Consider the following 26,562-nt stretch of genomic DNA (forward strand, 5'->3'; position numbering starts at 1 on the left):
AGCCATCTGTATATCAGAGTTAAGAATGACTTCCTCATAGAGTTGCCTCAGTGAGGAGGAACGTTGTGAAAGGTCTCAGTGCAGAGGCGTCGCAAAGGAAAAATGATATATGGATGAACACAAAAATATTGTTAATAATTAAATTTCCCTCAATCCTTCCCCCCCCAATGGTTTCACGCAAAACTGCACACCACATTTACCCTTCGTAGCCGTCTCCGTCTTCACCCAGACTGGTCCATTTACATAACAAATGGAGAAATATAGTTAAAACACATTGCTCGTGTCATGGAAGGGAGGAATCATTTGACTCATTATGTGCAAAGAGCCACCTGCAAGCATTACAGATTATCACACCAACGTGCTGCAGTGACACATGCATTGTCATGCTGTGAGGATTGTACTCACTCCCTGAACCACTTCAAAAGGCAAGGAGGGGGTTGCATGCTTGGATGGTCCCCATATGGCGGGGTGGCGGTGGGGAGGGGATAACATTTAGTGGAGAAACAGCATGCAGGTGGTGCTTAACCCTCCCCACCGTCACCACTCACAACTTCCCCCCTGCAACAGCTACCCCCCCCGGCTGCTTTTTCTGTTGTATTGTTACGCAAAAGTAGTTATGGGGATGAAGCTGCAAAGGAAAAGCATGGGGTGCTGAAAAGGGTTAAGCGCCACCTCCCATCTGCTGCTTCTCTACTACAAATCACGCCTTCCTCCTCTCATGGCTTTGCTGCTGTTTGGTAGCTTGCATTCTGGCTTCTTTGTGCTTGCATTAAACATGATTAAGGCTGCAATCCTAAGCATATTTTTAATTTGTTTTTGTTTAAAAGATGTGTTTTTAAATTTGTATATTTGTTTTTAACGTTTTAATTGTTGCAAGCTGCCCAGAGAGCTTCAGCTATGGGGCAGTATACAAATGTAATAAATAAATAAACAAACCTGGATCCACCACCAAATGTCTAGTTTGCTCCTCTGTTTACCCAGGAGACTAAACTACGCAAAATGTAAGCAGATACAGTATGTGTACAATTGATCCTGACCATGGAACAACATTTTCTTGTGGCTTATTATATACAGCCCTGATTAGGAGGCAGAAAGCAAATAGCAGGAGGCAGTGGGAAATTATACAGCTTAACAATAACATAATATGAAAGCCACCCCCAGCTGGTAAACAGCTAGACCACTGGAGTGTCAATAAATAGCACCCCCCCATTTCATAGCTGATGCTATGAGCCTTGGCTGTGTGTGCAAGGTGCCAAACAGCCTTTTCTTGCTTCCAAATGTTTGCATTCCAGATCCGTAGCTGAGAAACTTTCCAGCTGGCCCAGAATTGTTGTGAGCCTTTGACACAAAACCCTAAATAGGAAGGGGTGAACCAAACAAACGGAACAGTCCCCTTGGATGGGAAAGCTGCTGATGTGCCCAGCCTTGCAGTGCCACCCACAGATTAGCTTCATCCCAGGGGGGGTTTGCTTTCCTCCCGGTGGGATAGGAAATTAGCTGACTAATGAGACATCTTTCCTAAGGATGTTGGAAACACAGGCAGCAAATGATTCGTTAACGAAGCCTGCAGGCGCTCCCAGTGAGGTGCTAAAATCTCACTGGGATCTACAGTGGATTTTATTATTTATTATTTATTTATTTCTTAAACTTATATAGCGCCCGACTAGCAATAGCTCTCTGGGCGGTTAACATAAAATACAATAAAATTACAGAATCTGATACAACAACCATATAAAAACTACACAATCTAAAACCAAGTTACAAACATTTAACTAAGATTAAAATGCCTCAGAGAAGAGAAAGGTTTTAACTTGGCGCCGAAAAGATGATAGTGTCGGCGACAAGCGTACCTCCTCGGGGAGACTGTTCCACAATTCGGGGGCCGCCACTGAGAAGGCCCTAGATCTCGTCACCACCCTCCGGGCCTCCCTATGCGTCGGGACCCGGAGGAGGGCCTTCGTAGTAGACCGTAGTGTACGAGCCGGTTCGTATCGGGAGAGGCGTTCCGACAGATATCGTGGTCCCGCGCCGTATAAGGCTTTATAGGTTAACACCAACACTTTGAATCTGGCCCGGAAGCGTATTGGAAGCCAGTGCAGGCGAGCCAGCACAGGTGTTATATGCTCAGACCGCTTAGTTCTTGTTAGCAGTCTGGCCGCCGCATTTTGCACTAGCTGTAGCTTCCGAACCGTCTTCAAAGGTAGCCCTACGTAAAGCGCGTTGCAGGGCCCAAAATGCGTATGTCCTTACTCAGGTAGGGACATAGCTGGGCTACCAACCGAAGTTGGTAGAACACATTCCGTGCAGGACTGAGGCTGGCAGATAGTGGCTTGCCTAAGGTCCCTATCTGGCAAGGGCAAGATGTGAACCACAGTTCAAGCTCAAACAACATAAGTCCCTTGCGTCTTTTCTCTGCATTTCTTGGGGAGAGGGACAGGGGGCTGGGCAAGTTCAGTGAAAGAAAGTCAGGATCACACAATTCTTCCCCCTGCACATACAAAAAGGCAGCTTGGTGATGAAGGTGATGTTGAGTTGGGAAAGGACTGGAAGGAAGGGGTTAAGCAACCTCTCCTTACCCAATGAACCCCTCCTCATTTATCTAATTTAAAAATAAAATACGAACATTGCAGAACCTCATAGAAAGGAGACTGAAAGAACTGGGCATGTTTAGCCTTGAGAAGGAAAGACTAAGGGGAGATATGATAGCACTCTTCAAGTACTTGAAAGGTTGCCACACAGAGGAGGGCCGGGATCTCTTCTTGATCGTCCCAGAGTGCAGGACACGGAATAATGGGCTCAAGTTGCAGGAAGCCAGATTTCGACTGGACATCAGGAAAAACTTCCTAACTGCCCCCCCATCTGCACTGCCTAAGAGATTTGTATATCAGCTTGGGGGTGAGTTTTCAATGTTTTTGCTTCAGCTTTATTGTTGACCTTTATGCTAATTTATGCTTTGATGTATATTAACTTTTTGTTTAGTGTTATGGTGGTTACACTTTTCATTATGCATTGTTGTGCTTACAGTATTTAGATTGTTGTTTGTGTGAACCGCTTTGAGCACATAAGCATTTGCAGAAAATGTGGTACATTTATTTATTATTTATTATCTTTATTTATACCCCGCCCTTTTTCCAGTGGAACTCAGGGCGGCTAAATAAATAAATGGAACAATAAATAAATAAATAAATAAATAAATAACATACTTGCAAGAGCTCAGGAGGAAGGAGGAAGGTGGGGACACAACTAGAATGCCTTGGCTGTGCCTCTCATTGGCCCAGGCTGCACCTACTATTTGGGCTCCCCTGTCTTCCACCCCACCAGTCCCAGTGGTCACCAGCCACCACTGGGTTAATCTAAAACCAGAGGAGGCTGGTGGCAGCCATGTCAGTTGGGTGGTCTGCTCAAGGTTTCAGTCTGAACTGTTATAGGAGCTGTCCAAGGTGCTTTCAGCTTTCAGCACCTTGGACAATTGCTTGAATGTTCGGACAAAAACCCAGAGTGGATTCCCTGCCTCACTGACACTGGAGCCACCAGCCTCCACTGTCCAAAACCCTCCCTGCCCACATTACCAAACAGGCGTGGGAAACCAATGGACCCAACTGAATACCCCTGCCCCGAATTCTGACGAAGCAGCTGTATGGAGTAGACAAAAAAGGAAAGGAAAAGTGCACTCACAGCCGGTAATCATCCGAAAACATTTCCTACTCAGGCCCAAAAGATGACTAGCTAATCCCATACTATATAGAGCAGGGACTGAAAACCTGCATGCCCAGGGCCTTCCAGGCTGCTCTGACTGGCCTTCTGGAGTCTCCCTGGCCACGCAGCCTTGCTCCTTTGGCCACGCACCCCACTGGCTCTGCACTGCACTCTCGTTGAGTGTTTTCGCCTAACTGGAATGTGCCTTGAACTCTGATAATGCTCCTTGCTTGCCTGGGGGGAGGCTACAGAGGTGTGAAACTAGCGTACTGTGCAAAGGTAGAAATTCACTATTGCCCCTCTGCCCGCATTTGCTTCTGGCACCGCCCACCACTGGCATGTGGCCCCTGGAAGGTTACCCAGAAGGATATGTGGCCCTCAGGCTGAAAAAGGTGCCCCATTCCTGGTAAAAAGGGACAGAGAGAGTGGGGTACAAATGGTTTAAAAGGCAGAGCAGATGGGTTGATGTTTATGTGCTCCCCTTAGCAGGTGGGGGGGCAAAGCAGCCCCCACAAAAGCAGCAGAGCTTGGTTTAGCTGCTGTGTTTTGTCTCCCGCCCTTCCCTGATGGGGCATATATGCCTTTCACAGCACCCCCCCAGCCCTTCTCCAGCAGAAACTGGTGCAACCTTTCAATTCTGGCCTCTCATGAAGCTGCTGACAGCTGGCATGCATTGCTGGAAGGAGCTAGCGGTGCTCTGTGCCAAACTATCCCAGGTTCAGTTCCTGGCATTTTCTGTTTCTAAGAAGGATCTTAGGTGACAAGTATGGAGAAGACTCCCCGCCCCCACCCTCACCTGATTGAGTCCTTGAAGAGTTACTGCCTATCAGAGTCAGAGAAATGGTCCAACCAACAGAAGGCAGCCGCTTCACAGCTGTTCATTATGCCCGAAAAAAGAAAATGTGGCAAGGCAAACCAGTGTCAACCTGCCCAGGGAAACAAGTGGATTTCTCTTCTTCTTCCCCTCCAGCCCTTTAAAGTTCAGCTCTCAATGCACATGGAAAGGATCTGGGCCTTTTAGTGCCGCATTGCTATGGCAGCAGCTACATTAATTAATGCCAACCACTTTTTTAGCAGCACGTCAGGATGCTCATGCTTGGGTCTCTGTGGCAGGAGATTGTGCCTAAGGCTGCTGGCAGATGGCCAGGGGGGAATCCACCATCGTGGTGACAAGTGGCAAAACCCAACAGTTCTCTGGAACTATGACGGGGCACTTCAGGAGGGAATTAACAAGATGGACGAGAGTGGCCGCCTCATGGATGTGCGTGTTGCATCCTGAGGTTTGGTCCAGAACTACCAAAGACACCTCTTGTGCAACTGTGTTAGTTTGTTGCAGCAAAAATAACCCCAAAGCCTTCAAGAGTGTGGCTGATACATTATGGTGAACATTTTCATGGACTAGAGTCCACTTGATTCAATGCATGAAGCTAGAGAAGGGCTGTAGCTCAGTGGGAGTTCGCCTGCTTGGCATGCAAAAGTCCCAGGTTCAGTCATGTCCCCCTGGGCCCCTTTTGGGAGGAAGGGAGGGATATAAATTTTATCATCATCATCATCTCTGGATAGGACTGGGACACACTCCCTGCCTGAAACCCAGGAGAGCCACTGTCAGTCAATGTAGGCAATACTGAGCCAGGTGAACCAATGGTCTGACTCTCTATAAGGCAGCTCTCTGTGTTTCTCTGCATCTGACAGTGAACTCTGGTCCACAAAAGCTACATTAAATGGGTAAGTCTTGAAGGTGCCAGAAGATTCTTCATTGATTTTGTGTCGCATGCAAGTTGTGTTGGGTTTAAGCAAGCTTGCATGCCACCCCCTTTGATAGGGAGATGTTCCCTCTAACTACTATTTGGGGAATATCTCTATATACCTGTTTACCATGATGTAACTTCCTTAAAAGGTGGAGTTATTTACCTTCTTCCTCCTCCTCCTTTGTCTGGGGATATTGCAGATTCCTGCATATCCGCCATTCCTGAGCTTTAACCTCTAGTAGAGGTGGCATGCAGATGCTCTTTCAGGAGCATCATCACCAAAGACTAAAATGGACTAAGACTTCTACTTTTTCCATCTAAACTAGAGCCTATGTTTCCTGAACACATGAAAGGTCATGAGTAAACCTTCTTTATACTTTTTACCTAAGAAGATTGTCTCTGTTGTTATTTGTGTCTGAGGGAAAGGTGGGCTGGTTGATTCTCAAAATCCACTTTTGTTACTAAATACTTCTGCTAAGAAATAAGACTAAATACTGTTCCTATTTCATTTTTAAACCAAACAAGTTGTACCTGACCCCGTTCTTTCTCAATATGCAGACCGACCCTTTGATTGTCTACGCACAGGAATAAAGCCTCCTGTCCCCCTCTTGGTCAGCACTGACCTTCGTGCATCCTGGATGGCTCCCTTTTTTCATCTTTTTAGTCCTGGTCTGATTTAATTTACTCATTATTTAATTCATTAATTATTTTTATGAGACAGCTCAGGAAATATTTTCTCTAGGCAACAAAAAAAGACAGAGAGAATAACAAAACTATACTATGATTAAAAGTAGTAATAAGCTGAAAAGACCAGTGTAAAAGCATAAATATAGTTTAGGCCATACTTTGTCAGCCCGGTGCCCTCCAGATGTTTTGACTCCCACCAGATTGGCAAAGGCTGTCAACACTCATCAACAAGGTCTTTTGTTTACGAGTTTTGCTCCAGAAGGATCCCCCTCCTCACATGCTGTGAAACCCTTGCTGTCATACAGCAATTCCCACCCCCTACTCATTGTTCCACTCATCTACAGTGCTTTGACTCAAGATGGGAAGCCTCATTCACATGCCTTTATATCATGCCACACTGCACTGCACCGCACACTCTTTGGAGAAGTTTACACCAATCATATTGGCACAAGGTGAGATATTCCTGCAATCATTCCATGTTCTCATAAACATAGTCCCATGTGGAGGAGGAGATGGCATGATACATTGTCTTTGTTCTGTGGCTGTGTTTCTTCCTTCATTGTGTACATGTGTGTATTCCATGGGGCTCATGTAATCCTTGCTTTTGCATATGTATGGCTGTTATTATGTAGATTTGCCTTTAAGGGGTTAAGATTGCAAATGAAAGCTTATAATGTTGTTTTTCTCACTTTGAGCACCTGCAAGGAGGGCAGGGCGTTAGAGATTGAGTTCAAGGAACAGTCAAATGAGTGCTGAACCGACACCCAGCTGTTGTCTTCTAATGGGCTGGCAAAGGACCATTTGATGTACCCTCAAGGAGTAGCTTTGAAGCTGGTAGATAAGCTCTAATGAGGAAAAGCAGCTCACATGCCACTAGAGAGGAGCATGGAGAGGTCAAGATGGCCAAGTGGGTCTAGATAAGCTTTAATGAGCTGCACAGGGGTGCATGTGCCAAGAAAGGGTGGCAAAGAGAGGTCAACATGTCCTGCTCACACCAGCAGTGTTCTCACACATAGATAGGATGATCCATCAAGTGCCTTGACACCCCAGATCAAGGGACGGGGATACTTCAAAAGATAGTAAGATAGTAGTATAGACTATGGCTTTGATGCTTAGGTTGATATCGTATAATCAATCATGTATTCTGTCAATTTGATGTAAGATGCATTTCATCACCATCTGTGCCTTGCCAAAGATTTTCTCTATAAAAGGTGCCTGTGCTGTTAGCTGGGGGTTCAGACTTCAACGCCTCTCTGTGAGGGACCTTGACAGTCTGTTCCACTGGGTAGGCATGCCTGTTATATACCCAATAAACTCTCCTTTGTGAGTAAACTTTGAATCTGTCTCATTGTTTTCCTTGGTATTACCCTCAAACCTGTAGCCCATGGCCGGGGCAATACAATGTGCATTTATTGAGAACCAAGAATAATTACAGGGATTCTTCACTTTGTGGTGAGATTTCCATGTAAGGAATAGCTTGCGTAAAACCAGCTTTTGTCTCCAGCACAGCAATCCAAACTGGAGGCCCAGCTGGGCCTTGTACCTCGCATTGAGGGAGCCCTGGCTGATGGTGTCCCCCTCGCCCAGAAGTTCATCATCACTGTGGTAATACATTTCATCTTCTTCTTGCCTGCAAGAATGGGCACCAAAACAGGGAATGTGATTCTCTGAGTTTTTCCTGGCTCTGAGCAACTGATGGGAATAAGAACAATTGTAGCAGAAATAATGACAGAGCAGCCTAGAGAACCGAGGACAGTGGATTATCTTGGATGGGAGGACCTGAATCACTGTTCAGATGACATGTTGCGAACTCACAGCCTTTCGTGATAGGGTGGGGTTTTGAGCTCTCTGTCAGTGCAAATGCAACCTTACTGTTCTCTGCTTTACAGGTTTCAGGAGCCATTCACAAGACTTTCTCTGAGTCATATGCGCACTGCGAGTTCAGCCAAGAGCATCTGTCATTCCCTTCTGATCTGAAACGCAATCTTTCCTGGTGCCTGTTTTGGTGTCCTGTTGCAAACCGTCTCGCACGTGAGATGTTCTGTCTCGTATATCATCTTACATGGACAAGGGCGACATGGCTACACGGAGAGCTGGCCATGGCATAACTGTGGCCACATATTTCTGGGATGCCATCATGGAACTCCCCAAAGATAGGTTGCGGAATCAGAGTGAGTAGCAGTGTGGAGATGTGTCCACGTTCACATGCCCAAGTTAACTCCACAAAAACTGGGCAAATGTGCCCCTGCAGGTATTTCCCTGTGTGGTGCAACAAACTGTGTGTGAGTTAAATTCAAGGATATCTACACTGTGTTGTGGTCTGTGCTGTGGCCACTGTGGGAACTCACATCTGCCAAGGCAGCCTGTATAGCATTCTGTCCTCACTGGTCTCGGTTATTGTTTTATACAGAATAACCTCTACAGGGCAAGATATACAAAACTAACTCATTGGTTAAGCAGCAGCAGTGATTATTCCTGGAGTTGCACAAACCTGCAAACTCAATTATGGAATCAGGTGCGTAATTGTGCTCCAAGCACAATGAGAGTAAAAAAATGCTGTCCTGCACCAGATCCTGAGTTGCCGGGGCCTGGGAGCTTGCTTTGTTGTTGTTATGTGCCTCTAACTCGATTACGACTTACGGCAACCTTATGAATCAGCGACCTCCAAGAGCATCTGTCGTGAACCACCCTGTTCAGAGCTTGTAAGTTCAGGGAGCTTGCTTAGATTTGGTTTATCTCTGAAGCGGCTTCCTATACCTTTTATTTACTGAATTGCCTGTGTTGTTCCACTGTTCTACCAGACAATTTGAAATGTATAACCCCAAACCACTGGATCAACTCTACATAGACCTGTGGTTCCCAACCTTTATGAGTATGGGACCCCCTTAGTAAGCTCAAAAAAATTTGTGACCCCCCCCATGCTAATTGTAATTTTAATCTGTGTTAATTGAAAAAATGATGCATGGCAAAATCACGTCTCCAAACATCCCTTTCCATGAAAAGCTCCCTGCAGACAGGGAGGTGTTGCTTCCTCTTCTTAATGCAAAGGTCCAATCAAATTGGTATCCCCCCCCCAATCTGAAGATGTACAGTCCTGTCTCCCAACACCAGTGGGTTACACTGTTGGACTAAGATCCAGGTTCAAATCCCCAACCAGCCATGAAGCCCACTGGGTGACCTTGGGCCAGACACAGTCTCTCAGCCTCACTTATCTCACAGGGTTGGTGTAAGAATAAAATGGAAAGGAGGGACGACCATGTGCACCACCTTGAGCAACTTGGAGGAAAGGTGGGATATAAATGCAATAATAATTAAATAAAGAAAACATTTCAGCTGTAGTATGTGGACCCCAGCCTCAGCCAACCTGCTGAGCTTTTTAATAATAATAATAATAATAATAATAATAATAATAATAATAATAATAATAATAATAATAATAATAATAATAATAATAATAATAATAAAAGAAGCAGCAATGTGGTAGTGGTGGGGATGCTAGATTGTGAAGACCAAAGGGTGGATAGGTTGAGGAAGGGGTTTTAGGCCTTGTGGTGATCATCAGAACTGATGACTTGGTTAGCGTGCACTTGGGGAATGAGAGTGGAGCAGATCAGTGCACGGACACACACAAACACACCTGCCCTTCCTGTAAGCATCTGTAGGCATTCATGCATTTGGGCATGTGGGAGGGGGGAAGCCACAGCATCTTGGAGAGAGAGATTGGGGTGGCAGAGTGCAGGTGGAAGAAAGGGGGACAATGGCACATACACTTCGCCTCAGAGAGAGGGCGTGAATGAGTCCTGAACTTCCTCACGCTCCTTGGCTCCATCTGGGCCAAAGGTGAGATCTGGGCGGCCTTGCAAATATGAAAAAAAATTAAAAGGAGTTGGCAGTGAAGCAGGAGCCAGGAAAGGCAGGCAGGCTGGCTGCCAGGAAGAAAGGGGAAATGTAGCCTTTCCTTGCAGCCTTACTTCTTTTTGCTTCACAAAAAGCCCTCTCCTCTCATTCTGAATAAGGGCGTCAGCAGTAGCAGCAGTGCGAGGATAGTAATCCCCTCTTCTTCCTGGTAGGTCCACCCTCAGCCTCCTTTGGCATCTGCCACATGTTTTATAGGCAGATGCCTGCCCTCGGCATGCCTGAAAGATGCTCTGATTCTTCAGCAAAAGTCCACCCCTCTCGTTTGCAGCAGCAGTGGGGAGTAGACAGCATACAGGGAGTGAAGACTTAAAAAAAATTTAATAAGCCCCCTCTAGATTACTTCACGGCCCCTCTGGTGGTCATGGCCCCCAGGTTAGGAATCATTGACATATACCATTTCTAAAGTAGCATTTTCTATAACTGCTTTGGGTTAAAACTCATTTCTCTGCAATCAAACTCTACAGTTTGGGAGGAAAAAATATCAGAAGATTGTCATTATAAAAAGGAGTTTCTTTTTATCAATACAGAGTGACAAATGCAATGCCCATCCCAGTGCAAAAGAAATGGAAACTGTTTTCTCCCAGTTGAACCAGGGGGCTGGAATGGAACCATATATTTGATTAATCTTATACATGGCTATACTTGGCAATCTCTAGGATTTTAATTAGCTACTCGATTGCAAAATGACTCCTGATTTCCATTGCTGAGCCAGTGTGATCTTGGCATCTGATAAAAGCCTTGAAAAGAGTGTGCATAACTGGATAACTGTCATCCAAATAATTCTAGAGAACACCCAGTTGATCAAGGCTCCACTTAACTCCAATTATTTGAGAGATGATGTCTAAAATTTAAGCCAAATCGTTTTGGAAGTGATTGCACACACACCTGCCACAGCTGGAAAATTGTATGCCCTTCCTCATATTAACCTTTGCTGTGAAACTTTGAATCTTATGCCAGGAGTCTTTCAGTGTGGCTGTCATGACCCTGGAATCTGACCCATCTCCCCATATTTGAGGGGAAAGCTGTGGATTTAGAGGAGGTATCACAGGGGTATAGCACAGTGGGGAGGAGAGCCTGGCTTGGAGTCCAGAGTCTGTGAGTTCAAATCCCCACTCATGTTTCCTGGGTTTAAAGGGCCAGCTAAAGATCACTCCCACAGTGAGTGTCTCAGGGGTTACGGGCCCTGCCGTCTTTGCAGCTGTGGGCAAGCTGCATAGTTCCAAGGAGCCCAGTTGCCCCCCAGCTGGCAGTTGCAGACAAGGAAGAGGCTGGCTTGTGCAGCTGTGGCAAGCTGAGCAGGCCCTAGCCAGCTGGGGAGGACCAGCCTCAGAGGGAGGCAATGGGAAACCCCCTCTGAATACCACTTACCATGAAAACCCTATTCATAGGGTAGCCATAAGTCGGGATCGACTTGAAGGCAGTCCATTTCTATTTTTCAGAGGGGGAATTGACCTCAGAGCCAACCTGTGACATCTCCCCCACCTTGAAATCACCAACAGAAGAGCAGCCCATTTTGCCAGCACCTCCGTGGCTTGAAAAGCATGTGTTGTCCTCCCCTGAGGACTGTAGCCCAGAAGCCTCAGTGAAATCACATTTCCCCCTGCACCATTCATCGATGGCTGTTAAAGCAGGCTTTTGTTGTTATGTGCCTTCAAGTCGATTTCGACCTATGGCGACCCTATGAATCAGCGACCTCCAAGAGCATCTGTCGTGAACCACCCTGTTCAGATCTTGTAAGTTCAAGTCTGTAGCTTCCTTTACGGAATCAATCCATCTCTTGTTTGGCCTTCCTCTTTTTCTACTCCCTTCTGTTTTTCCCAGCATTATTGTCTTTTCTAGTGAATCAGGTCTTCTCATGATGTGTCCAAAGTAGGATAACCTCAGTTTCATCATTTTAGCTTCTAGTGACAGTTCTGGCTTAATTCGTTCTAACACCCAATTATTAGTGGTTTCTCTCACTAAAGGCAGAGTTAGCTGTCCAGATGAAGCCGCAGCTCTAAGGTTCAGTCTGGGGTTGTCTGTTGCTGAAGCAACGTTTGAGCCTTGCTCCTTTGTGTTTCCAGCCTAAGCTCACTATGGAGCTGTCCAGGGCACTAGCTACATCCTGAACTCCTGGCTTGCCTTGCCAGTGTTAGCAAATCCTGGCCTCTGCTTTATCTCCCCTTGCTTTGCCTTTCCTTAGCCAGGACTTTGCTCTGCTTGCTTTGTCTGTCTCTGCTCTGCCAGACCTTGATCTTTGGCTGTGGACCTTCCATTTGCACCAGAACCCTCACACCCCTGTGGCCACTGCTTCTTGGAGAACAGTGGCTGAAGAGAACTTGAGCTGCTGGATACTGACCTTCCAGATGGAGAGCTGCTCCCCTTCTGGATTGGGAGCAGTTAAACAGTGCATCTGACCTCCGCAATGAAGGCTGACAAAAGATGCTCAAACTGGTGCATGATCCCTATTAAGGCTGAGCCTTCTGCTCCTGCCCAGCAACAGGAATTGTAACATATCGATCTGGGAAGTTGATTTACAGCTCCAATTAGATGTTTCAGCCCAGTTTCATACAGCAAATTGGCTATTTACTGTGTCTTTGCCAGGGCTCCACAAGGGTCATCACTCTGTGGTTTGCAATAAGGAGCAACATGATTTGTTTCTTGCTTGCAAAGTATGGATGGAAACAACCCAACAGAGAATCAGTGCAAGAGGTGAGAAAAAGCTGCACTTGCTGTGATCCCAACTCCTGCATAGCTGTTAAAGAACCGGGACTCGGCCTCCCTTCCGCTGGACCATAGCAGGACTCCATTACTCTCGGAAAGAACTATGGGTTGATGCTCCCTGCAAAATTATGAAAAGGAAGAAACCAGTGCAGACAGATGGGAAGTGGTTGGCAAACAAAAGAAGTAACGGTAGTTACCCTAGCAATTTCTGTAGGAGTAGAATCAGTGGTATTTACTTCACTGATAAGCATGAAAAAATCACAAATGCCCAAGTCAAATTTCATCCTGAGTAATTTTCTGGCAAACTGGGCTGGTGATAAAGGCAAGCCAGTTTCTATGGCCCATATGCCCCATGGCAAGTGCCACATGGGATGATCTTTAACTTCCACAAACTGAAGCTGCTTCCAGATGACCTGTTTATTGCGTGTTCACCCTGATTTCTTTGCACAAAGTCGGGAGGAGGGGGCTTGACAGCGCTGGCTGTTCACTGAGCATTCATTTCAATCTATTTGTGGGAAGTTTATACAACATTGCTTCATGCAGTTATCATGCCGGCTGGTATGTGACTGAACCCCACCTGCAAAATATAACTACACATTATATTAAGCAAGTGCCTTTAAAGTGTGCACTGAATAGAGCTGGCCACTGATCTCCCTCTTTTAAAGAAAAATGACTGTGGGGGGAGGCAGGGAGGGAGGAAGACTCCAGATCAGAACCATGATCTAGTAGAGAAGAAGATTTAACACTCCCCTTGCAGTGTTCCCATGCTGAAAATTGCTCCTCCTTGCACCAAGGGTGTCAGGAGAGATAACCAGCTCAGTCCTGAATGAGGCCCCCAAGGCTGCTTTCACTTAAAATAAAAAGACAGTTGACAGCTGTAAACAAGTACTTTATAATACTGTTTTATGCTGTTGACACTCTTTTAGCAGCTGATGCTATGATATTTTGAGGTTAGTATTTTATAGATGGTGGTTTTACAGAATCCTTGTATCTTTGAAAGGATTTGAAAGGTTTGTTGGAATATGTGGTTCAACGCCAACTTGTGGGTTGAGGCTGCGTGGGGTTAAAAAGGGTAGCCAGAGAGGAGACCTCCTGATGGCTAGGCTAATGCTTGTCCTTGATCTCCTGCTGACTCTCCCTTCCTGCTAGACTGATATGCATGGGATGTTGACCACATCTCCTTCCTCCTTCATCTGTCTCTTGAGAGGGAGAGCAGACATCTTCTCTTTGTCTCTCCCTCTCCTCCAAGCATGAGGGAAACACTAGGCTTAGTGTTTGCATCTCCAACTTAGCTAGTTAGCTAGATGTAGAACTCTTTCCTATCAAGTATGTACTTCCAGAATAAAGTAGTTATTTCTTATTTTAAAGCTTAAAGTCTCTCTCTGACTAATTTGCAGGGAAGGTAGAATCTTAGCAAAGATTCAAACACCCAAAGGCTCACTCAGTCTCTCCATTCCCAATTTCGCCACTCTGCGAGAAAGGTAACGGGCAGCAAACATTCTTACAGCAATCCATGGGGGATGTGTCACCAGGACTTCAGTGACTCCTCCCTACTCTGCCCCTCGCCAAGAGAGAGAAAGGGAGGGACCTTGGGGAGTAAGGAGAGCTGTTAGGCAACTTCAGCATACGGTCCTTAACCCTTGCAGAGGCTGAGGGGGGCAGTTGTCCTGCAGTGACAAAGCAAAGCTCTTCCCTTGCCTTGGTCCTTCCTGGCAGCATTCCTGGCCTGAGCTTTGGCTGGGCTATGGAAAGGTAGGGATGGCCCACCTCTGGCCACACACAAATATACTCAACTGGCACCCGACAGTAGGCTACAGCCTGTGAGTTACTTTCTCTAAGGAAGGATCAGTCCTGGACCCACAACCACATGCCTGAACCCAGCCTTCTCCATACTGGTGCCTCCAGATATTTTGAACTACAAAAGGCCCAACCAGCCAGCATGGCCATATGACGCTGGGGCTAATGGTCGAAAACATCTGGAGGGCACCAGGTTGCCCAAGGCTGCCTTAACCAGCCTGTACCCCTTAAACTCAATGTTAACTTACAGCTGGGAGTGAAAGCAATTCATATACCTGAGCAATACCTGAGTTTATTTCCCTCCTGTGTTCTGCTTTTGTAAGAGCCCCTGTTGGACTGAAAGCGCAGTTAGAGCCTGCTGGCCAACGGTTAAGCTAAGCATCCAGTACCAGGAACTTGGCTGTGATTTGCATTTTGAGTGCATCTTTGAACCGTTACCTCCAGAGAGCCCTCTCTGCAGCACTAGTCTTGCTGGGAGATTGTCGGTGAGAGGGGAGTAGGATGTCCGTCTCATGGGGGTCACCGTCCGAGCGCACGTTGGGGGTCTCCAAGAATTCGTTGTCATTCCAAGCCCCAACTGTGCCATCCATGGCCTGGTATCTAATCTCAATGGAGATGCTGGTCTGCAACAGAAGAACACACACACACTTATTTATTTATTCCATAGAATCATAGAATAGTAGAGTTGGAAGGGGCCTACAAGGCCATCCAGTCCAACCCCCTGCTCAATGCAGGAATCCAGATCAAAGCATTCCCGACAGATGGCTGTCCAGCTGCCTCTTGAAGGCCTCCAGTGTGGGAGAGTATGATGATCCTCTATTATTGTATATATGGTAAGTGCTGTTTGTATAGGAGATACATGGTAAGTGGAATGTAAGAGGAAGGGGGAGTGAATGGGCAATAGAATGCTAGATGATTGGCTGAGTGTTTAAAATGGCGGACAGTATAAAAGGAAGAGTGACAGTGGAATCTGGGGGAGAGAAGAGAAAGAGTGGGTTGTTTGGTGGGCGTGAGAGAGTGGTTTGTCAGGAGAGCGTGGAGAAGGAGGGGGGTGGAGTTCGGATTAGTATTAGATAAAACCATATGCTTATGTGCCTTATGAAGAAATCTTGTTAGCTTGTTATCTGTGTTATTTAATAAATACTTAATTTGGTTTACCAAAGGCCTGATCCTTGGCTGGGGTTTCACAGACCAGAAGGGAGGGTAAGGTAACTACCAAGGCTGAAGAGTGACAAATGGTGGCAGCGGGGAAGGGAAGAATAACACCACAAGTATTCAGAGCAAACCAGAATTATAAGCAGTCTGAGTAAATCAAAGGGATTGGGGACAGCTTAAGCACTCAGTCACAGAGGTAACCAGATTGAGGGAGACTCAGGCAGAGTCTCTGGGAATACTGGTTATAGGACGTGACTGGTGGTGCTGCCTAGCAGGGGGATCTGTTGAGATCTGTGCTAGAGCGGGGAGAGAAATCATAAGAGAGAGCGGTCCGGACTGGTGGAGTCCCTGGTGGTGCCTAGAGACAGGCAGTAACCACGAGCAGGTAGGAGCCTGACAGGGAGAGCCAGGGAAGGAGGCGTCACAGAGAGCCCACCACCTCCCTAGGCCATTGGCTCCATTGTCGTACCGCTCTAACAGTTAGTCAGCCAAAATCTGACTTCCTGTAACTTGAGCCTGTTATTCTGTGTCCTGCACTCTGGGATGATCGAGAAGAGATCCCGGCCCTCCTCTGTGTGGCAACCTTTCAAGTACTTGAAGAGTGCTATTGTATCTCCCCTCAGTCTTCTCTTCTCCAGGCTAAACATGCCCAGTTCTTTCAGTCTCTCCTCATAGGGCTCCTGCTGGGAGGAAGGGTGGGATATTAATCAAATCAAATCAATTAATCAATCAATCAACAGGGCTTTGTTTCCAGTCCCCTGATCATCCTTGTTGCCCTCCTCTGAACTTGTTCCAGTTTGTCTGCATCCTTCTTAAAGGGCGGTGTTCAGTACTGGACTCAGTACTCAAGATGAGGTCTAACCAGTGCCACAGGGGAACCAATACTTCATGCGATTTGAAAACTATACTTCCGATAATTCAGCCTAAAATAGCATTTGCCTTTTTTGCAGCCACATCACACTGTTGGCTCATATTCAGCTTATAACTATATATATATATATATTTCCCTTATTGCCTGCCACATGGGCCAAGAGTGGGTCACAGGAAGCTCCAGTCTTAAAACCCTCCATGATGGTGACAGAACCACCCGGCCTCCCATCCTCCAAAAGTCAACCTCAATTGGAGCATCTTAAGCCCTTTCATGTAGGTGTTGGCGAGAATTTCGATTCAGTTCATATGTCAAGCAGAATATATCAAATCTGCACTTTCTGAAATGAAACACAGCCATCCTTCAACATTTGCACTTACTTGAATTGTGCGATGCAGTTTGCCAACCCAACCATGTTTACAAAAGTGCATATATTAGGGGGAAATGTGCATCAAAATGATTATATGATGAAAAATAGCTGGCAAAAACGTGTACATTAGTGAAAGCTGGATCTTGGACGTGTCTATACCCACAGATATGCCCTGCTGCAGCCCCAGGGCTGTTTACTCAGATGTGTCCCACAATGTGGCTTGCTCCCCAGTAAATGTGCTTAGACCTGTGATCCTTGCATGCTTTCCTGGAAGTAAACCCCATCAAACACAGTGGGTTTTCTTCCAAGTAAAAAACAAATATGCACAACTTTGTGGTGTTATTCTGGTCTAGTAGTGTTCCCTGCTCCTCCTGGGAATTTTGCAAATTCCCGGTTTGAAGGGGGTGTCCGGCAGCGGAGATGGCTTTGGTTCTTATGTTAAGTTCTTATGCTTTGCAAAATGGCTCCCTGCCCCCAATCTCTGTTCATAAAATCTCTGTTTCTCTGGCTAGATTACATGCAGGTCACCTGAGCTGCAGCACAAATTGGAAACCAGAAAAGCCAAGAGGAATATTCCTAACTTGCCTCCCCTTCTTTGTGAGGTTGCCATGGTTACTGCATAGGGTAGCCCAGTGTGTGCTGTTCAAAGGCATTTCTATACAGCTGTGCACAGTAGTTTAGTGGCAAATCCAGAAGAGCAGGGTCCCTGCATGATATTCACAGCCACAACCCCTTTTCCCCACTTTCCCTTGCAAGACAACAGGGTGAGCAAGTCCACACTCCACTGTAACAGACATCAGTAGGAGCCAATCAGCATGAAAGGGGAGGCTTTGTGTTAGCTACTGGGAAGAGTCTTCTCAGTGGCTGACTCACCTCCTTTCACTCTGAGTGACTTCAATCAGCACAAAAGGACAAGGATTCTTCTCAATGGCTAACACGCTCCCCTTTCATCATGATTGGCTTGTACATCCTGCTCCTCCAAAAGTAAGGGGTCTACAAGCCCTCACAACCCTGGAGGACTATATCCCTGGCTGTGCGTGAAGAACTACTAGACCTCATGAATTTGGCCATTTTCAAAAAGTTCCAATTGCTGAAACGATGAGAACCACACGGTTCACAGCTAAAGGCCAGGAGACCCAGGTGACCTCTGTGGCTAGGAGTGTCTTTTACCAGCTTTGGATGGTAAGGCAGCTGCGGCCGTTTCTGTACCGGGATAGCCTGCCCACTGTTGTCCATGCACTGGTAACTGGATTACTGTAATGCGCTCTATGTGGGGCTGGTCTGGAAGCTGTAGCTGGTGCAAAATGTGGCAGCAAGACTGCTCACTGGGGCAGGATATCACCAACATGTCACCCCACTGCTGAAAGAATTGCACCAGCTGTCCATTAGCTAACGGGTTAAGTTCAAGGTTCTGGTTTTGGTATATAAAGCCCAACACACCTTGGGACCAGGATACCTAAAAGACAGTGTTACCCCTTATATACCCAGTCAATCACTGTGCTATGCAGGTGAGCGCCTCCTGCAGATACCATCTTATCAGGCGGTCCGTTCAGCAGAGCATAGGAAACGGATGTGGCACCGACACATTGGAATTCCCTCCCCTTAAATATTAGACAGATAATATCTGTTATCTTTTCAGCGCCTACTGAAGACCTTCCTCTTTCAACGAGCCTTTTAAGGAGAGATCTTATCCCAGTCTACGTGTCTGAATTGCTTTTTAAGATGTTTTTTAAAGCTTTTTTAATAATATGTTTTTAAAGATGTTTTAATATATTTTAAAGTCTGTTTTTATGATGCTTTAGAGTGTATTTAGTGTTTTGTTTGCTGCCTTGGCTCCTTCTGGGAGGAAGGGCGGGAGACAGACAGACAGACAGACAGACAGACAGACAGATAGATAGATAGATAGATAGATAGATAGATAGATAGATAGATAGATAGATAGATAGATAGATAGATAGATAGATAGATAGATAGATAGATAGATAGATTGTTGTTGTTATGTGCCTTCAAGTCGATCACAACTTATGGCGACCCTATGAAGCAGCGACCTCCAAGAGCATCTGTCGTGAACCACCCTGTTCAGAGCTTGTAAGTTCAGGTCTGTGGCTTCCTTTATGGAATCAATCCATCTCTTGTTTGGCCTTCCTCTTTTTCTACTCCCTTCTGTTTTTCCCAGCATTATTCTCTTTTCTAGTGAATCCTGTCTTCTCATGGTGTGTCCAAAGTATGATAACCTCAGTTTCATCATTTTAGCTTCTAGTGATAGTTCTGGTTTAACTTGTTCTAACACCCAATTATTTGCCTTTTTCACTGTCCATGGTATGCTCTCCTCCAACACCACATTTCAAATGAGTTGATTTTTCTCTTATCTGCTTTTTTCACTGTCCAGCTTTCACATCCATACATAGAGATTGGGAATACCATGGTCTGAATGATCCTAACTTTAGTGTTCAGTGATACATCTTTACATTTGAGGACCTTTTCTAGTTCTCTCGTACCTGCCCTCCACAGTCCTAGCCTTCTTCTGATTTCTTGACTATTATCTCCATTTTGGTTAATGACTGTGCTGAGGTATTGATAATCCTTGGCAAGTTCAATGTCCTCATTGTCAACTTTAAAGTTACATAACTCTTCTGTAGTCATTATTTTAGTCTTCTTGATAGATAGATAGATAGATAGATAGATAGATAGATAGATAGATAGATAGATAGATAGATAGATAGATAGATAGATAGATAGATAGATAGATAGATAGATAGATAGATAGATAGATAGATAGATAGATAGATAGAAATAAAAGTTGCTAGTCCTCACTGTGACTCATGAGGCAGAGGACCCAAAACCCACAGGGCCACTCAACAACTCATCAGGTTCCACACAATTATTCCTTCTGTTTGCGCTTCTTCAAAAAGAGATTAAAGGTTGATTTGTACAACAACTTTGTACATCGTGAAAGTGGCGTTTCCCCACAATGCTGGCATAAATTAAGCAGTCTTCCACATTCTCCAACACTGCCATTATCATATGGTCTTGAGCAGCAAAAAGCCTGTGGTATGTGCAATTCATGTTTTTAAAAGGTTACTAGTCCTCACTATATATGCTTTTTACAGGCATTCTTTCACCACATGTGGAGACAGAGCACGCTACTCCTGCTTATGTGTGTAGGATCACATAAAAGGCTGGCATAAAAGTCTGCTCCTTGAAAAGTGTTGGGGATTTGGGAGCATTCCGTTACGAGATCTCACAAAACCTCAATGGACTTTGCAAGCACTCAGAAACAATAGGCTCACAATGCAAACCCTCAATGGTTTTCATGTACATCCCACGTGTCAACCTGTTTATTGAAAGCAATGGACTTATTGAAAAAGGCAGAACTAAACATGTCTGAAAAGGGCTATTAGGGGGGAGGTGAACATGAAGCCACCACTGCAGAGCCAGAAGGCTGGAGGGTCTTCAGTGTGGGTTGACGTTGGTTTCCCCACCCTGGTACACTCAATTTTTAGTGTGTAACCTGTTTGACTGCAGGAATCAGCGTTAAACAGGCTGCAGAAGGAAAGCCCCATTTGGAATCCAATTGAGGCTCGAGCAAATAACTATCAAGCTTGAAGTTGGCCAAAAGCATTCAAAGGGCGGTGGCAGACTTTCATTTCTGAGCACCTCCTTTGCAAATGCTCCCCATTGAAAGGATTCAACTGAGCCTCCAGCTCGTATAGAAGCTCTGGGTCTGAGATGGTTCATCATCGCTGAAGCAACATCCCCCAAGCTCCACCTTTCCTGACCCTTAAAATGAGGCTGGGGAGGTCAGGCACGGAGATGGCATACTTGATCCAGCCCATCCTATAGGCCTTGCAAGAACATCTGACAAGTGGTAGTCTGAACATTCATGGAACACCTTCACAGGTGGGTATAGGGGCAAATAATTCCTCAAGACATCTAGATGTGAAACCAAGGAGGTTTAGTGTGGCATGCCCCATTTCCCCTGTCCCATAATTCTTGCCTCACACCCCTGATCTATGGGGTGTTTATTGCTTTTGCAAACTTCTTGCATAGTACTGGAGTCTGACAAAGCTTTGTTCAGGAATTTGCAGGTTTACCTACAGGTTATGTGAACAAAAGCTGGGAAGACACTTTTACTTTGCCTATGCTGAAAACAAGAGCTGGAAAAGGCTGTTTAACTAGCCGAAAGAGCAGTGGATGCGCTAATCACACACACTGACGGGCTGAGAGTGAGCATCACAGCTGCATTCTCACCTCTTGCTAGCACTAATTCAAGGACACTGACCCACAGGGAGTGGTAAACAAAAGTCAGAAGTGTGAGATCTAAAGACACTGACCCCTGGGAAACATAAAAGTGTCACAGGCATAGGTGCCCCCTGTGCCCCCTCCCAGAGGGTCTTTTTGGTATAAATAAAAGGCCCTAGATCTGGGCAGATAAGCTTCAACACCAGCCTGAAGGAAAGTGCAGTGCGGTGTAAATCCAAAGAGGGCCATAGCAGGTTCTCTCCGCTGTCCGCTGTTTAGGGCTTCCAATAGAAAAAAAAGGAGAATACAAGGTAAGAGCTGTGCTCATCATTAGCTGCTGTAAGTGTAAGTGACTGCCTGGCAAAACCAACAGCTTTTGCTTCAATAAAGCACTAAATTTTCTTTCCTCACCAGCGTGTTTCATGGTCTTTCAGATCCCGAACTTTCTTGCCTCTGGGAAAAACACCTTTGGCAAAACAGTGGGGAACAAAACTCTAGAACAGCCTTTGGCAACCTGGGCCCCTCTGGATACTGTTGGACTGCAACTCCCATCAGCCCCAGCCAACACGCGCCCCCCCCCACACCCCACCTACCTGTCTCCTGTCTTTTACCATTGCCATTAACCAAGATGTCAGCCCTGGTTTCCCTAAGGGGATGAAGCCTCTGCCGCCATCTTTGTTGATGGCATGCGTGCGTGTTATGTGCACACATCTTTGCCATCAACTGAGATGGCGGCAGGGGCTTCAGTACTTTAGGGAAACCGCAGCCGCCATCTTCATTAAGGGCAATGCTAAAAGGCAGGAGACAGGTAGGTAGGGCGGTGCGGATTGCTGCAGATCGCGGAAGGGGAGTGGAGGGGCCGCTGAGGGCCCCCTGTAGCTCCAGGGACCCTCGGCCAGTGCCCCACCTGGCCACTCTTTAGAACCGGACCTGTCTGGAGGGCCCCAGGTTGGCAACAGCTGATCTAGAAGAACATTCCTGCAGCACTCTTCAAAGAAAAAGCAGCTCCTTGCATAAAGATGCTCCTCTTACCTGAATGGCTGCGTTGTTGTCATCTATCAGTGTGTCTGTCACCTCCAGCTGGCCTTCCTCCACCACCTTCTGCAAGACCATCTGGAAAGTCCCAATGAGTCTAGGGAGCAAGCAGAAAAGTCTGTGAGGGTCCTGGGAGATGTGGAACTCAGACCCCCTCTCCTGGTGGGACAGGGCAGAGTGGGGCAAGGTGGGCAACTTCCAAGGCCTTGTGGGGAAAGCAATGTTGTCTCCAAAGACAAGAGCACAGCAAATAGATGAGTACAGATATAGCCAATGAGATGTTATAGAATCATAGAATAGAGTTGGAAGGGGCCTATAAGGCCATTGAGTCCACCCCCCTGCTCAATGCAGGAATCCAACTTAAAGCATACCCAACAAGTGGCTTTTCCAGCTGCCTCTTGGATGCCTCCAGTATTGGACAGCCCACCACCTCCCTAGGTCACTGCTTCCATTGTTGTACCGCTCTGACAGGAAGTTTTTCCTGATGTTCAGCCGAAATCTGGCTTCCTCCAGATGTTGTGGCCTAGAGCTCCCATCAACCCCTGCCAGCACGGCCAAGCCAATGTTCAGGGATAACAGGAGTCATCCAAAACATCTCGAGGACACCATGTTATTAGGTATTTAAGTCACTGACAGAGGTGGACAGTTTTGAGCATCAGGAACACAGTCAGACTCCTTAGACTAGGTCAACCTACTGGTCCATCTACTCCAATATTGTCTACTTTGACTGGCAGCAGCACTCCAGGGACCTTCCCATCCCCTGCTGCCTGGTGGTCCTTTAAACTGGTGATGCCAGGGACCCAACCTGGCACCTGCTGGGCGCATGGCATGAGCTCCACCCCTGAGCTGCAGACCTTCTCTAGAATGCAAAGCTACCATACTAGGTCAGACTGTTTGGCCAATCAGCCCAGTATTGTCTGCTCTGACTGGCAGCAAGGGTTGCAGGCAGGTGACATTCCAGGAAGCTTTGGGATGTGGAGCAGGAGCTGTGCCACTGAGCTGCAATCCCTCTGCTTCTATTAAGGACTAGAAGCGTAAAGCATAACAAGGAGTTAGTATTAGGAGCATGGTGATGAGGCACTAACAGTGAAGGAAAGAGGGGCCAACTGCTCATTATTGATTTATTTTTAAATATATCTCCCTCCCTCCCAGGAGGTGCCTAGCACAGTATTTACAAGCACTTGCAACAGAGTGCCAATACCAACTCTGTGTGTATGCGTGTGTGAGAGAGAGAGATGAGGTGGGGTTTGAAAAATCTGCTCCAAATAGCCTTTCCTCCATGATCAGGCCCTCCAAAAGCAGCTTGGGCGGTGACTTAGAGTGGGAAAATGGGGAGTGTTCAATGAACCTAAGGCAGGGTCAGTCTTGCCATGGTGGCAGCCCCTCTCCCTCCTGCACACAGGCGCATTCACATGTGAACCCACAGCCATGCACGGTGGGCAGCTACTTGAGCATCTGCTCAAGAGGTGAAGTCAACCCTGGAGAACGTTCGTGTGGTTGTAAGTACACTTGCAGTCTCTCCCTGCCACCTTCCTTTACCAGCAATTAATCAGGATATACACTGCTCTTAAGACAGCCTCCAACAGCGATATTGACATTGGGACACTGTGTCAAACTTAATTGTGCTTTTCCCCAAAAGCTGGAGTCGGCAGGCATGATGCCACCACTGCCAATTAAAACTTCTTCCCCGTCTCTGTACCAGCTTCAGAATGTGGACGTGTCACTCGGTGGCAGCTTCTCAACTCACTCTGCTGGACAGCACAAGGGAAGAAGCTCCGGGGGCTGTAAAATCAGCTCCTTCAATCCCCTTGGCAGGCAGGTTCAGGAGCAGAGGCCACACATTAGTAGCATTTTAAGACAGGAGTTGTAGGCTGGCTCAGAGTCTTCAGGCATCTGCCTCATGCACACTATTTGTTCAACCTTGACCTGTTTCAGTCTTGGTTCAGGTCCAACTTTGGGACAGAACTGGCCTTGGTCAACCCGATGGATGACATTCTTTGTGATAGGCAGAGGGGGAGTGCAACCCTCTTGCTCTTTCTTGATCCCTCGGTCGCTTTTGGTATCACTGGCCATGGTATCCTCCTAGACCATCTCCAATGACACCCACACCATACACTGAAAGCACATTTAATGCATATTTAAAGTGCATGCCTTCCCCCCAAGAATCGTCGGAACTGTATTTTACCCCCTCACAGAGTTACAATTCCCCCTTTACAAATTCCCAAGATCCTTGAAGGGTGTGCTTTAAATGTGCATGTTCTTTAAAAGTATGGTGTGGATATTTATTATTATTTATTTATTATTTAATTTATATCCCGCCCTTCCTCCCAGCAGGAGCCCAGGGTGGCAAACAAAGCGCTAAAAACACTTTAAAACATCATAAAAACAGATCTTAAAATACATTAAAACAAAACAGTGTTAAAAACATTTTTAAAAAACAACTTTAAAAAAGGGTTTAAACCTTATTAAAAAAAACATATTAAGCAATTCTAACACAGACGCAGACTGGGATAGGTCTCAACCTAAAAGTCTTGTTGAAAGAGGAAAGTCTTCAAAAGGCACCGAAAAGATAGCAGAGATGGCGCCTACCTAATATTCAAGGGAAGGGAATTCCACGGGGATATAATCTCTGTGAGTTGGGAGCACCATTTTACAGAGGTTTCACTCTGATATACCGGGTCTATTCCAGAGAAGGGAAGAATCTGCACTCAGTTACTCACCCTTAGTCCTCACCCCTTGCTGAAACAGCCTAGGTGGGTTATGCCAAAGACTTTGTGGGAATGTGGTTTGAGAAGGGATTTGAAGGAAGAGAGGAAGAGAGAGATCTTCTGGAGTGGTTGTTAATATTGAGCATTCATGCTGATATAGTCACACAAAACTTGTGCAGAGTTTATACGGCATTGTTTATTTATCAAGCAATCAGCCCATGTTTGCGCAGAGGTTATACAACATTGCCAGCTACTGATTATTATCCCACACTTTCCAGTGCAATTTTCCATCCCTTTCCTTATGGGATGTTGAAAAATGACAGGATAGTTGCACTAGAAAGTGTGGAAGAAGAACATATGTTTTATGAACAAGCAGCCCGTCTGGAAGGCACCCAGAGAGAGGTGGCACCATGCAGATGTTCTGAAAGGAACCTTGTACAGAGACAGCAAAGGAGAGAATTCTGTATGAATTTCAGAAGAAAGCAAAAGGATTCTGAGAAGGTTGTTGCAATTTCTTCTGGAACAGGGATCCATGAATCTTAGTGTGGTTTAGTGTGTGTTTGGAGCGGCTCACATCCCCTTTTAATTTGCATGGTTCACATGATGTTACTGGCAAACAGAAGCTATCACAGTTTTCCGACTGTAATTCCGTACTAACCCAATCCTCTGATAATATGAAAAGGGAAGGAAAAATGTCTTCACTCTCTTTCTCTAGTGCTTGCAGACGCTTTGCTCCAATGCTTTTAGGTGAGTGTGTCAATTGTTCCCCTCTCCATGCCCACTCCCTCATCCTCCCTTCATTCATTTCATTTCCTGTGGGCTGACAAGCAACTTCTGGCTGCTCTCCCTTGTTCTGCTAGCCTTTTTTATGTTGCTGCAAATGGTGCCTTATTTTTCTTTTCCCCTTAACTTGTGCACAAAAACATAACACTGCTCAAACAAAGATTTGTATTTCAGCTGTATTGTACCAGTGAAAATACAAATAATCACACTTCTGGGTTGTTTTTTAAAAAATAAAATTTACTGGTAGAACAAACTGAGCATGCTCGGTTGCCAAATAACCAGAGGGAGTGGAAATGTTAAATTAGAGGGCGTGGTCATTAGGGAACTATGTGATTGATCCTTCCCCCTCAGTGTGAATAGAAAACATCATGTTTGCAGCTGGCATTGAGCCCTTACTATGGATGGTGCAAATAGAAAACAGGTAAAAACAGTGTCTTTAGTACGAAGTTATGCTCCCATGTGGATAAGCCCTTAGAAGAATTGCAATAATATTAAAGGAAACCCTCAAGAGGGTTTCATCCATTATGGTTGGGGAAATGTGCTGATGTTACCTGTTGGCCCCTACAAGGGCTGGGAAGTAAACTGAACCTCCAAAACAGAGCATCAGAGATTTGGAGCCATAATCTCCCCTGTGATCCCAGACACAGGTGAAGAGCAAAGGGTGTGTGCTGAGCACCACACGCTCATGCACAGGACCCTAGCCCTTCGTGGTTGACAAAAACAAAGAGCAACCAGGAGTCTTCAAATAACTCTTCCACATGACATGTTAGAAAATCAATGGTGCATGGATGAGGTGAACCTGAGTTTACACAGTCCAGGCAAGCAACCACACGTGGGGGCAATTTCAGCCTT

At 46.0% G+C, this 26,562-nt stretch overlaps 1 protein-coding gene across 4 annotated transcripts in view; it reads right to left on the minus strand.

Moving 5' to 3' along the window:
• The window catches only part of OTOF (otoferlin), a 219,258-nt gene that overhangs the window by 91,430 nt on the left and 101,266 nt on the right, over positions 1–26,562 (minus strand). For 3 of the 4 annotated variants that reach the window (XM_061626513.1, XM_061626516.1, XM_061626512.1), the window contains exons 4-5: positions 22,217–22,316; positions 14,988–15,172 (exon numbers count right to left, since the gene is read on the minus strand). In XM_061626513.1, the coding sequence (XP_061482497.1) occupies positions 14,988–15,172; positions 22,217–22,316 (285 nt within the window). Of the gene's footprint in view, positions 1–12,795; positions 12,817–13,970; positions 13,995–14,987; positions 15,173–22,216; positions 22,317–26,562 lie in introns of all 4 variants that reach the window. The other variant, XM_061626515.1, reaches the window with a different exon arrangement.

Source organism: Rhineura floridana, chromosome 4, assembly GCF_030035675.1.
Source record: "Rhineura floridana isolate rRhiFlo1 chromosome 4, rRhiFlo1.hap2, whole genome shotgun sequence".
In the NCBI taxonomy this organism is placed as follows: Eukaryota; Metazoa; Chordata; class Lepidosauria; order Squamata; family Rhineuridae; genus Rhineura; species Rhineura floridana.